Below are 12,683 nucleotides of genomic sequence, written 5' to 3'. Positions count from 1 at the left end.
TTTCTTTGAATGTTTACTAAGCAGTCAGAAAGTGACATTCTCCACCCCCCAGTCCCAGCCTGAGCCAAGGGCCAGAGGTTAGGATGAGAGCCTACAGACCAAAGAGAAAGTTGAGCTAAGGGCCTGGCAGGTTGCCCACTCCTCATCCCTAGTCTAGCTGCCTCAGAACTAAGGGAGGCCCAGAACCAAGAAGTCACCCCCTTCCGGATGAGATGAGGCCATCTGGCCTCTGGATACCCCGGAAGAAAGGAGGTAGCGGCAGCAGCATGAGGGGTTCTTCCGACTCCACACACGGCCATCTGCACTGGATTAGATGTCCATCTCAAACTGTGCATCATCTGGAGAGAGAAAAGGCAGGAAGACTGGGTGCTGGGCTGGGGGTCTGCAGGCTCCCTGTCAGTGCAAGAGGCCTGCTCAGAACTGAGCCCCCACTCCATTTAACTGGGGCATGTGACTTAAAGCCATTTCTTAATTTGAGGGCCTGTTTTCCTTACCGGGTATCTCTTCCTCTGTCTCCTTCTGCCCCTTCAGCTCCTCTAGCTTGGAGGATGGGGCTGTTGGAAGAGTTGTGACCCCGGGAATCTGAGGGAGGCAGCAGGGGGGTGTCCGGGCAATGGGTGAGTTCTTGCATTCCAACAGGAACTTTCGGTCGTAGATGATCCTGGTGCCTGTCAAGGGGTAAGGGCGGTTGAGAGGCAGGCGTTTGGGTACAGAGCTGTCTGGAACTGCAGACAGGCCTTTTAGGGACCAAGATCTTTAGAAAATCCTATTTGGTAAAGGTCTACTGCACTAAGCAGTATGTGTCTAGGCACCAGAGGGCAAGGGGGCATCCCAGCTGGTCTAGGCAGGGGCTTTTGGTTTACCGGAGCCTGAGGCCTCCGTTCTGGGAGCACCCGACTTGATCTCAGGTACTTCAGGCTACTTCTGTCCTGCTGTTGACTCTGGAACTTTACTGCTTTGGTTCGCCTAGCCTTCTTATCTCAGGTGGACCAGGAAGCCAAACAGCAGATGTGAGGGCTCGCGCTGCCCCCTGGGCTTGTGGATCCCCTGCTGGGAGGAGCAGTGCCGCTCCTTTGAAACAGGGACACGCTGTTCTTATCCTGACCCCTCCCAAGTCCTATCAGGCTCAGCCCAGCCTAGAGGAACTTGGCCTGAATCATGTCCTCAAAGGGCCCTATCCTGTTCTCACCCCTCCCCTTTGCTTCCGCGTGGCAGGAACTCCAGAGAAGGCGTGATCCCAGGCTGCTCCAGGCCAATCAGCCACAAGCAAGTCCCCCAGCACCAAGGCCTGAAGCCCCTGCCCCCGACTGCCAAAGTCCTGCTCTAGCAGCTTTGCATGACCTGACTGCTTCCTGCTGCACGCAGTTGGGGCCTCTGCTCCCAGGCAGCAAAGTTAGGACTGGCAGGTGAGCAGGGAACTCGGAACCCAGTCCACAGGGATGTTTCTGCCCAGAGTCACCCAGAAACTAGGCTCAAGGCGGTTTTGCATCACTTTGAAGTTTTAGGGAAATGGGCTTCAGCTCCAAGCAACACCCCCGGCCCCGTCCCGGGGAGCAAAGCTTGTAGAGGGGCCCGCGGACAAGTTCAGGCCTGCAACCCCCCACCCACATCGCGAGACACGCACACGCCAGCCTGCCCGCTGCCTGCAGACCCCGGCCCCGCCCGCTGACCTCCCGGGGTCGTGGCGTATAGCGTGCCCCCCGGCGTGCTGCTGTAGCAGTCAGGCAGCCCGTCCCGGCCTCCGGGGATCGGGCGGCTGGTGGATGTGGACATAGTGAGCCAGACGAGCAGGAAGCCAAGCGGCTGGTGCTGAGGACGTGGAGCGCTGAGCAGTCTGAGGCGGACTCAGTCGACCACGTGCGGCTGCAGCAACACCGGGACGTCACGCCCGGGGCGGGGCAGCTGTCACTCAGCCCCTTGGGGCCGCCCTCCTCTGGCGGGAGCAAGCCCCAAGCTCGGTGGGAAGGAGGCCCAGAGCTCGCACTGGCCTTCAGTTTCTCCTGGCCCAACCCTGGCCCGCCTGCCTAGCAGCACTGCAGCCACTCAGCTCTTCACCATTTGCAGAGGGCGCTCTGTGTTTTCGTGTTCATTCACCCACTGCTTTAAACAGTAAAGCACTGCTATGAGCCTCGTTTTGCAAGTGAGAAAACCAAAGCCCAGAGAAGTTTCAAAGTCTACTAGGAGGGTGAGCTGGGATTCAGACTTGATCGTATCTGGTTCGAGCGTATGCCCTTCAGCTTAGCTGTGTGCTGCCTCCCATTAATCAGCCATCCCACAGGGTGCAGAGGGCCCCATGGCCTGGTGCCTGGCACAAAGGGAAGCCCCGGGAGGGAGGGTGGCCTTTCTGGACTGATGAAAGGATGAATAAAGCCTATACGGGATGGAGGGGCCTGGGGAGGAGGGATTGGTCTTTAGCTCGCTGAAAAGTAACGTCAGAGAACCTGGCCTTTAAAGAGAAGACTTTTCGATGTAGGCATAGTGGTATGAAAAGAGGCAGGAGAGGTGGTGGGAAAGTAAGTACGAAGTCTAGTATTTATATACACTAAAAGCCTCAACTTGATCCAGTTGTCTGATATTTGGCCTCCTCAAAAAAAGACTGGATTTTACAAATCAGTGCTTCTCAAATTTTAACATGCACATGAATTACCTAAAGATCTTGTTAAAATGAGGATTCTGACACAGTAGGTGGGACTTGAGATTCTGGGTTTTTCATAAAATCCCAGGTGATGCAGCCCTTAGGTCTGCAGGTCCTTAGAATCAGGTAGCAAGGACATGGATATTTTATTGTTCCAAAAAGGACTTGAGCCTCTTACAAAGTGGTGTGTGCCTAAATGAAGTGTCTAAGCAATACTGGAAGGTAAGGCTTGGGATCAGATGGTGAGGAACTATCTATGACAACTCAACCTTTTTTTTTGGCCTCACCCTTGGCATGCAGAAGTTCCCAGGCTAGGGACTGAACCAGAGCCACAGCAGCAACCTGAACCACAGCAGTGACAATGCCGGCCACCGGGAAACTCTGCCAACCTTGTTTTTCTTTTGGCTGTGCCCACAGCACATGGAAGTTCCTGGGCCAGGGATCAAGCCTGTGCCACAGCAGCAACCCATCCATCCCAGTGAAAACATGGATTCTTAACCTGCCGTGCCACTAGAAAACTCCTGCCAACTCAACTCTCTCTCTCTCTCTTTTTTTTTTTTAGGGTCGAACCCACAGCATGTGGAAGTTCCCAGGCTAGGGGTTTAATTGGAGCTGCAGCTGCTGGCCTACGCCATAGCCACAGCAATGCCAGATCTGAGCCATGTCTGTGACCTATACCTCAGCTTGTGGCTCACTGTGTGAGGCAGGGAATCGAACCTGAATCCCCATGGATACCAGTCAGGTTTGTAACTTGCAAAGCTTCAATGGGAACTCCTGCTAACTCAACTTTTAAGCAAGGTAAGTAGTCTAGTGAGGGGGTATGGGGGATGGGATGGAGGACAATGAGAATGAAGGTGCAAACTCCCTGATACACAGAGGGGGAAGGATAAGGTGCTTGATTAACATCCTGTCAGCTAGGATCATTCCCAGACTTGACTTGAGAGGCTTGGTACAACCTAATGATACAGGTCTGAAGCTACGGAGGGAGAAGTCTGGGCTAGGGGTTCAGATTTGGGTGGAGTGAAATCCAAGAGCAGGGGAAGAGATTACCCGGGGAGAAGATACACCAAAAGAAGAGGCCTGGGCACATCAACATTTATTTAAGGAAGAGTGGAGAAAGAGGATTTTACCAAAAGAGACTGAGAAACACCAGTGAGAACAGAACTAGGAGAGAAGTGACGAAGCTTTTCCAGAAGGATCAGTGTGGAAGTGAGGTCTCTCTTCTCTTAACCGCTACTATGAAACAACAGCAGCAGTTACTATTACTATAAGCCTTCTATTGGAAGCTTACTTTTCTTGAGACACTGTGTGCCGTAAGGGCTGGGGAACTAGAGAATAGGTAGTTGGCTTTAGAGAGAAAGCCAGATTCATGTCCATTCAACCCAGATGAAGGACCAGGAGTTTAAACCAGAGGGTTGTTTGACAGTGACTGCTCATTAGAGTATGGGAGCTTAAAAAAAAAAAAAAAAAAAAAAAGTTCGCGCAGCTCCCAACCCCAAAGGTCTGATTGAACCTGTAAGGGAAAACCAGGTCTCTGCCACCAGTACCATCAAGATGAAAGAGAAAGAGGTGAAATGTAATCACAAAATACATTTGCAATCTGATGATCAGATTCATGAGCTTGTTTTCCAAATTAGGTTTTTAAGCTTAAGCTCCTGCCTTTTATTGAAGGCGGTCTTAACACACTTAAAACCACTTTTCTCTCACCTGTTTCCTACAGCAGAGCGTGAAGGTAAAGTAACCTGTCAAATAACATTGACACATGGTCACACATCACCCAGGACAGGGTCCACTGGGAAGATGTCACGACCAGCCACACTTCTTTGTAGAAGAGAAAAGCTCTAAGGCTAGTTAGAGAACAAGCTGTTCAGCAGCTGTTTTCCCACAGCTTGTTTGCCTCTTCCTGGGTCTATGGTGTGGTACAAAGGTCTTAAACAGGGGGCCAGGACCACGCATTCTAAGCACGCCTCTCTGTTTGGCTTGAAACTCTAATGTGACCAGCCTTTCCCCTTCTGAAAGCTACCCCAAACTAAGGATGGTCCTCTCATATACTAATTTTGAGGATGGGAGGAGAATTTGGCCAGAATCTATAAGAACAGATGGAAGCTGTACTTCCAAGTCCTGAGATTTCTTTTTCTTTTCTTTTCTTTCTTTCTTTCTTTTTTTTTTTTTTTGGTCTTTTTAGGGCTGAACCCTCAGCATGAGGAGGTTCCCAGGCTGGGGGTTGAATCTGAGCTGCAGCTTCCAGCCTACGCCACAGCCACAGCAACGCCAGATCCGAGCTGCATCTGCGACCTACACCACAGCTCATGGCAACACCAGATCCTTAACCCACTGAGCAAGGCCAGGGATTGAACCTGCGTCCTCATGAATACTAGTCGGGTTCGTTACCACTGAACCATGACAGGAACTCCCCAAGTCCTGAGATTTCTTACCTCTGGTTAGGAGAGGCCACCATTGGCTGTCCAACTCTCTTCTTCGGTCTGGATAGCTGAGGTGGTGAGATTTCCCCTTTGAGAGCAGGGACTGAAGGAAGCAGACTGGCCTATAAAAGGGCAAGTCAGCACACTGTAGCCACAATAGGTCTAAAGGGTCTTAAAAACATCAATGATTTTATTGGTGGTGAAATTTTATTACACTGAACACTATTTGAAATAAGTGGGTCTAGAAACCTTAATGACACAGGCTTTGTTTGTTTTTTTCTTTTTAGGGCTGCATCTGCAGCATATGGAGGTTCCCTGGCTAGGGGTCAAATCAGAGCTGCAGCTGGAGCCTATGCCACAGCCACAGCAACACAGGATCCGAGCAGCATCTGTGACTTATGCTGCAGCTTGTGGCAACGCCGGATCCTTAACCCACTGAATAAAGCCAGGGGATTGCACCCAAATCCTCATGGATACTAGTGTGGTTCTTAACCTGCTAAGCCACAATGGAAACTCCCTGATGATACAGTTTTATTCCTTGAATGAGCTGTTATTTTTCAAGGGGTTTTATCTGTGCCTCGGCAGGATTTTCTTTATGACTTGAGGGCTCACTATGGGTGCACATGAGGTTTTCTTCTGTTTCCACTAAAATCCTAAAGTCAATAATGGCCCTTACAACAGCAGGCTTTTGATTCCATGTGAAAACAAATGGGAGGGGCTCTTAAACCTCAGCAATGTGAACCATTCTTTTGGCTTCTATTTTTCCCATACCATATTCCCATACCATGCACAAGACAAAGGAGAAAACATGTTAGAACTAGGAGACCCTTTTGAGTTCAATTTATATTCAATTTCATTTTTTAGATGAGGAAAGTGAAGCCCAGAGACAAGAAATGATTTGCTGAGGTCATATAGCTTCAAGTGGCAGAGAGGAAAATAGAATTTAGGTTTCTGACTCTTGTTCCCCTCTAACCATGCTGCCCCCCCACCCGCAGTCCCTTGTATATTTTGAAAGTAATTGAGTTCTTACCTGAGCTAGGTTTAATCCAAGGTTCAGGTTGGTAAAATAGCAGTAAAGTAATGCCAAGAAGAGGCAAGACAGAGGAAGAAGAGATTATAGCAGGCAAAATGGAGTGGGGAGTAGGCTACTGGGATTCAAATAGAAAGAAAAGGAGGCAGTGCTGGTAAAGGGGCAGAAAGGAGGGTATCCTAAATAACTGCTGTAAACGACACAGCTCCTGTTTCTTCCTAATCCTCCTAGAGGTTTCTCAAAATTCCTCCTCTTTTTTATTTTTGTCTAGTTCCTTTCCTGAGATAAAAAATTTCATTCTGTTGTCCTCAAGGTATAGAAGATAGGGTTAAGAGCTCTTCCAATAATTCAAATGTACTGTAGATAGTTCAGACAGAAAAAAACTCACCATTCTGTGCCACTGAAAAATTTACTTACTATTATCTCTCACTAGTATATGTTTCATCAAGTTTCATTTATTTTTCTATATTTCATTTATTTATATATTTATATAAATATAAATATGTGTATTTCACTTATTTATAGTTTCATTTATTTCTCTAAATTAGGTGACTTTGTTGTTGTTAGTGCTAAGTGGAAACAGCAAGACATGTGGGTGTTCCAAAGGGTCTTTTGTCTCTCTCAAGGTCAGGGTGGGGTGGGGTGGGGTGGGATGGGGGGCTCTTGAGATTACGTAATGTGGTTATTAGGCAGGCACTACAAAGGCAGTAACTTCAGTACCAGTGATATTACTATTTTCTGTGTATCCTTCTTTGCCTTGATGTATGTTTTGGCTTCTCTATCAGACACAGTTTCTTGTTTTTTTTTTTTTTCTTTTTTAGTTTGCTTATATCTAAGACCAGGTAATTCAACCATATTAAAACATGAACAAGTTGATGACTGTTCTTTTCATTGGGATAGTTTTTTCTTCTCTATTGCATCAGATTCTTGGCATAGTCAATACTTTGGCCAAAGCAGTCCATTCCAGTGTCCTGAGTTTAGCTTGTTGACCATATTGGCTCTTCATGGAACTAAGCCCAGAATTAGTCACATATTTATAAACATTATTCAGCTGATTCAATAATACAAAGAATTACAGGAGTCAACGCCACCCCTTCCTATGTACCAACTCAAATAAAACTTAAACAACTATAACCAAAATAAATCTTTAGATAAAAAAGTCAGGAAGCACAAAAGCTATCTGAAGGATGACTTGGGAGTCCCTAAGTTTGTTCAGCATCATCTGACTGAAATCCTGTTGTTCTTGCTGACATACTCATGATCCACAAAGAGCTAAACTGTGCAATTACCTATCCGCTAAACTCTCTCACTTAGAAAATTATGTGGATGAAAACAAGAGAATAAGGAAAGTTTAACATGGAATAAGTACCCAAATAATCTTCAAGGTGCTTTTCCAAGGCAGTCTGAGAACGGACTCTAAAGTGTAAAATGCGTGAAGTCAACTACAAACACAGTACTAACAACCTGGTTCAGTGTGACTGTGGACTGGGAAAAACCTGCATGACCACTGAAAGGATCACACCTCACTTCTAAACACTGTTCATCGTTTTATTGAATATTCTGGTAAATATTTCACATTAATACAGGCTACATTAAGTAGAGCCACTATATGACAAGAAATTTACTCAACTTTTTCCTTTTAAGTATGTAAACAATTGTACATGTATTTACCACCCTAAAAGGTTGAAACATGTAATCATCTAATTCTCTTCTGCAGACAAGTAGCATTCAGTATGTTTAGCCCGAAGCACTAAGTTCAAAATGGCTAAACTAACCAGAGAACATAATCAGGTGGATAGGAAATCACTCTGTTCTTATACAATGGGCAGTCAAATTTCCATTGCTAAAGCCTCAGAGAAAATTTCTTAGGCACATTAAAAAAAAAAAAAAAAAAAAAAAAAATCCCCAGGGTTCTTCCAAGGTCAAAGGTTTCTCAAACAAGGCTAAAGAGTAAGACCTTCTAACTTAGTTGACATATTTGAGATGCATGTTTCCAATATGAGGTGCCCACGTGCCAGGCCAAATCTGAAAAGGGGGAGGAAAAATTGGAATTTCTAATTAGGAATCTTTAGACATTTACAAAATGAATATATAAATGCAATGGCAATTCACTGTTTCTGCCTAGAAAGAATATGCATATAAGAAATAAAATGTTAAGTAGCATCATTTCGATGTTGAAAAACTTAATTCAGATCAAGGCGGTCAGATGTCATGACTTTTCATATTCAGAACTTGCACTCCCAAAGAATTAAAAGAATGACATGATATATCTGAAAAATAAAAGAGCATTAAGTCCATTTTACCTGCTGGGCATCAGTGCATTCAGTTGAATTCTGAATAACTTTTATCATAGGGTTCCAAGCAGGATCTGGGTTGTGAAGTCCATTAAACAGAGGGCCTCCTGGAACATCAGCCAGCTGAGGATGGGAGGGTATTATGGTGCCTCCATACATGGAAATCGGCAGACCCTAAAACAGCAGAAAGGTTTAATCATGAAGTGATTATAAATGATTCCAGAATACCAAGATAGATCTTTCTAACTTCCCTTCATTCCCTCCAGCTTCCTGTATTTTAGATTTACTAATAAGCCTGTGCTAAGGAAAGGGGAACTCTACACGCTTGCTTGCAGCCACAATTGGCCTTTATGGCTGCCAGGAAGCTCTTAGAGCAGACAAGCAGGCAATGGGGAACTCACAGCCAGCTTTCTAGAGGGGAAGGGGCCTTCTTCAAAACTGTGGCAGACAAACGCAAAGGAGCAAGACCTGAATCTCCCAAGTTTTGGGTGGAAGATGGTATCTTCAGGATAATTTGAGTACAAACTGATGGAGACAACATAACCCACTCTTGAAACTGGCTATAAGAGCTGGCAAAGTCAGGGAAAGAAAGTAGTGATACCAAAAGCAAGAATTATTTCAGTACAAATTACTCCTTAACATGTGACCATGTTGACTCGCAAAGTGTTAAACAAATTACAATGATGTTTGTCAACTCACTTTAGAAAAATCCACAAAACTGCTTGCCATAGGCTGATGAAAAATGTTAGAAGGGGCTACCATTCCAGAATCATCTCGCTCCATTGGTTGATGCTGAGAGAATGTGCTTGGGTCTGATAATTGTTGATGCATTGGATGGTTCCCTATCACAGACTGTGACCAACCTGATAAGCCTTCTAGAAAGAAGAATTGAGATCAGGGTTAGGTATTTATTTGGATAAAATAACAAAATATTACCATTTGATTTTTAAATTTTTTTTGTCTTTTTGCTTTTTCTAGGGCCGCTCAGGTGGCATATGGAGGTTCCCAGGCTAGGGGTCTAATCGGAGCTGTAGCCACCAGTCTATGCCAGAGCCACAGCCAATGTGGGATCCGAGCCGAGTCTGGACCTACACCACAGCTCACGGCAACACCGGATGGTTAACCCACTGAACAAGGCCAGGTATGGAACCTGCAACTGCAGGGTTCCTAGTCGGATTCGTTAACCACTTCGCCATGACGGGAACTCCTGATTCTTTTTTATACTAAATTTAATCAAAATCATTCCTTTGACAAGCTCAGGACACATGCATGAGTCTTTGCAAACCAAAAAAAAAAAAAAAATTCTTCCTGGAAAACTGAATGGAGTCCTCTGAACACCCTCCAACACTCTACCTTGTCCTTCAAAAGACTAAGTGCTCGCTGAAAGAAGTCAAATGATTGTCCCATTCTACAAGAAAAGTTCAAGAGGGAATCTTTTAGTTCTCATCAACTCTGTATTTATTATTTTATATATTACTATCATACATATGACATATAATGTATGATAGTTTGTATAATCCAAACTAACATTACAGACTTTGAAACTGGATTGAAAACCTCGAAGTTTTAAACAATCCCCCTGATTAAGTGTAGGAACTAAGTTTTCTTGCACCATAACTGTACCTGATACGGCATTGACGCCAAATGACCAGATTCCACTGTGTCCAACAGGAGCGACAAAACTGGTCCCCACGGGGGCTTGTGCAACAGACCCTCCTTGCCGAATCCGCGCTAGTCTCTCCGTTCCAATAGGGGGAGGTATCTTTCGATCCTGACTGGCACTGCCTCCTTTGGGTTGGCCCAGTGTTGGCGGTGCAGAAGTGGCTGAAAGAGGTGAAGATGGTCCCGAAGAAACAGATGGAATAGGAGAGTCACCTGGTGGCAAAATATTTCTCTATTGTTTTATTACATATAAAAACTAATTATAAGAATATGAGAAGCCTTGTTGAAAAGGTCTATTTCACAACATAGGTTCTGTAAAGAAAATTTTCATTTTACAATTCTATAAACATTATTCTATACTATTTTCCTGTAAATATAAACAAAGACTAAAAATTTCAGATTGAACTGCTAAGCAAGGCTAGAAAGGAAGAAGGCCATATTTATTCTTACTCTAGTTCTAAAAGATCTTCTTGGGAGTTTACATTATGGATCAGCAGTAAAAACCCAACTAGCAACCATGAGGGTGTGGGTTTGATCCCTGGCCTCGCTCAGTGGGTTAAGTATCTGGCATTGCAGTGGCTGTGGTGTAGGCTGGCAGCTGCAGCTGATTTAACCCCTAGCTTGGGAACTTCGATATGCTGCATGTGCAGCCCTAATTAAAAAAAATAATGAAAAATATACAATCTTCTCAAAATATATATTGTCATATTTTAAATTAACTTAAATGTAATATTTCCAGGGTACCTATCATACTGTCTAGAAAACAGTTGATGGTCCTCTCTACTTATTAGCTATTTGCTATTTCTCCTCTTTCTATAGCCCTCCCCCACTCTCCCATAAGACACAAAGGTTAAATGTTAGCAAAGCATCATAGGATTCAATTCACAGCATTATTTATTTATTTATTTTTGCTTTTTAGGGCCGAATGCCTGGCACATGGAGGTTCCCAGGCTAGGGGTCTAATCAGAGCTGCAGCTGCTGGCCTACACCACAGCCACAGCAATGCAGGATCCGAGCTGCGCCTGTAATCTACACCACACCTCATGGTAACGCCAGGTCCTTAACCCACTGAGCGAGGCCAGGGATTGAACCTGCAACCTCATGGTTCCGGGTCGGGTTCATTTCTGCTGCGCTGCAATGGGAACACCACATTGCTTTATTTTTCATTTTCTTTTTTTTTGCTTTTTAGGGCCGCATCTGTGGCATATGGAAGTTCCCAGGCTAGGGGTCGAATCAGAGGTACAGCTGCTTGCCTAGGCCACAGCCACAGCAACAGAGGATCCGAGCCATGTCTGTGACTTACAGCATGGCTCACAGCAACACTGGATCCTCAACCTACTGAGTGAGCCCAGGGATTGAACCTGTGTCCTTTTGGATACTGGTCAGATTTGTTTCCGCTGAGCCATGATGGGAACTCCACACAGCTTTATTTCTTAATGGGACTCTCAAGTAATATGGAGTTTTCCTTGTCAAAGGGTTAGGGTTAGAGACTACTTCATCATGCTCATTAAAAAACAAACAAATTCTGTTTAAATCCTGCTAGAACTTCATCTGTTCTAAATACTGAAATAAGTAAAAGAGAACAGAGGAATATTTTTACCTATAAATGACAATAATACAGTTTCCTAAAATGTAAAAATAAATGAGGAATCATACCAAGCTGACTAGATACCTAACTTCATCTTTTTTTCAGACAAATTATTTCATAATATTGCCCACAAAGGGTCTTATAAAACTACTTGTTTTACCTCTTTTCTTTTCTTTTTTTTTTTGTCTTTTGTCTTTTTAGGGTTCCCAGGCTAGGAGTCTAATCGGAGCTGTCGCCAGATCCGAGCTGCATCTGCGATCTACACCACAGCTCACGGCAACACTGGATCCTTAACCCACTGAGCGAGGCCAGGGATGGAACCCATAACCTCGTGGTTCCTAGTCAGATTCGTTTCTACCGGTTTTACCTCTTTTCTTGATCCAAGTCTCAATGTAAACGAACCTGGCTTGGAAGAACAGCTTGACCCTACTCAAGTTTTCTACCCACAAATGGCTGATAATTTTTCCTTTTCTTTCTTTCTTTTTCTTTTTCCCTTGGCTGTGCCTGTGGCATGCATAAGTTCCTGGGCCAGAGACTGAACCTGAGACACAGCAGTGACACCTCTAAATCTTGAACTGCTAGGCAACTAGGGAACTCCATGACTGTTCATTTTTGCAGTACAAACCTTTGGTATTTGCACACCATTTAGATTACTAACGATATAATACTGTGTTCCCTGAAACAAATGGCTTAGTAATTTATTCAGTGGGAAGAGTTCCTCTAGGATTCCTACATGAGTTTGAGGTGCTTGTCCAAGGGTGGGGAGAAAAATGTTGTCTGTTGAAACTAGGAGTCCCAACAGGAGCTGGCCCTTGTAGAAAAACCCGCGTTCCTGGTATGCCGGAAAAATTTGTCAGAGGAGCAGAAGAAGAAGATGGGGAGCTGCCTGATGGATCAATGGATGGTAACCCTGAAATAAAACAAGTCCAAGACACTGAATTAGGCAAGGCTTTAAAATGCAAAGTCCAAGGTTTACTTAATTCCTCTTTTTTTTTCCCTTTCTTTTGGCTGTGCCCTGCAGCATGTGGAAGTTCTCAGGCCAGGGACTGAA

The 12,683-nt window shown here is 44.8% G+C and overlaps 2 protein-coding genes across 3 annotated transcripts in view; both read right to left on the bottom strand.

The window, feature by feature from the left end:
- EIF4EBP3 (eukaryotic translation initiation factor 4E binding protein 3) lies at window positions 1-1,839 on the bottom strand. Its single transcript, NM_001202520.1, has 3 exons — window positions 1,671-1,839; window positions 495-668; window positions 1-338 (listed from the first exon to the last, which is right to left on the bottom strand). Exons 1-3 carry the CDS (start codon window positions 1,771-1,773, stop codon window positions 310-312), a joined length of 306 nt encoding a protein of 101 aa, NP_001189449.1. The 5' UTR covers window positions 1,774-1,839; the 3' UTR covers window positions 1-309.
- Window positions 1,840-7,620: 5,781 nt separating this feature from the next.
- Window positions 7,621-12,683, bottom strand: part of ANKHD1 (ankyrin repeat and KH domain containing 1) — a 131,180-nt gene continuing 126,117 nt past the window's right edge. For both annotated transcript variants that reach the window (NM_001444645.1, NM_001203267.2), the window contains 5 exon segments: window positions 7,621-8,113; window positions 8,392-8,556; window positions 9,082-9,257; window positions 10,006-10,206; window positions 12,366-12,542. In NM_001444645.1, coding sequence (NP_001431574.1) covers window positions 8,054-8,113; window positions 8,392-8,556; window positions 9,082-9,257; window positions 10,006-10,206; window positions 12,366-12,542 — 779 coding nt within the window. In that variant the 3' untranslated portion in view covers window positions 7,621-8,053.

This window comes from Sus scrofa, chromosome 2 (assembly GCF_054392235.1).
Source record: "Sus scrofa isolate SSC_HxYL_T2T_F1_AM1 chromosome 2, Sscrofa_HxYL_maternal_Yorkshire_Landrace_v2.0, whole genome shotgun sequence".
Classification (NCBI taxonomy): Eukaryota; Metazoa; Chordata; class Mammalia; order Artiodactyla; family Suidae; genus Sus; species Sus scrofa.
The sequence above is the reverse complement of the archived record's forward strand: the minus strand, read 5'-3'. Positions and strand labels throughout refer to the sequence as shown.

Bases quoted from the DNA above. Each gene is read 5' to 3' on its own strand.
- EIF4EBP3 (NM_001202520.1), bottom strand. From the start codon at position 1,773: ATGTCCACATCCACCAGCCGCCCGATCCCCGGAGGCCGGGACGGGCTG. The intron at 669-1,670 runs GTCAGCGGGCGG...ACCCCTTGACAG, and splicing joins ATACGCCACGACCCCGGGAG to GCACCAGGATCATCTACGAC. The intron at 339-494 runs GTAAGGAAAACA...TTCTCTCTCCAG, and splicing joins GACAGAGGAAGAGATACCCG to ATGATGCACAGTTTGAGATG.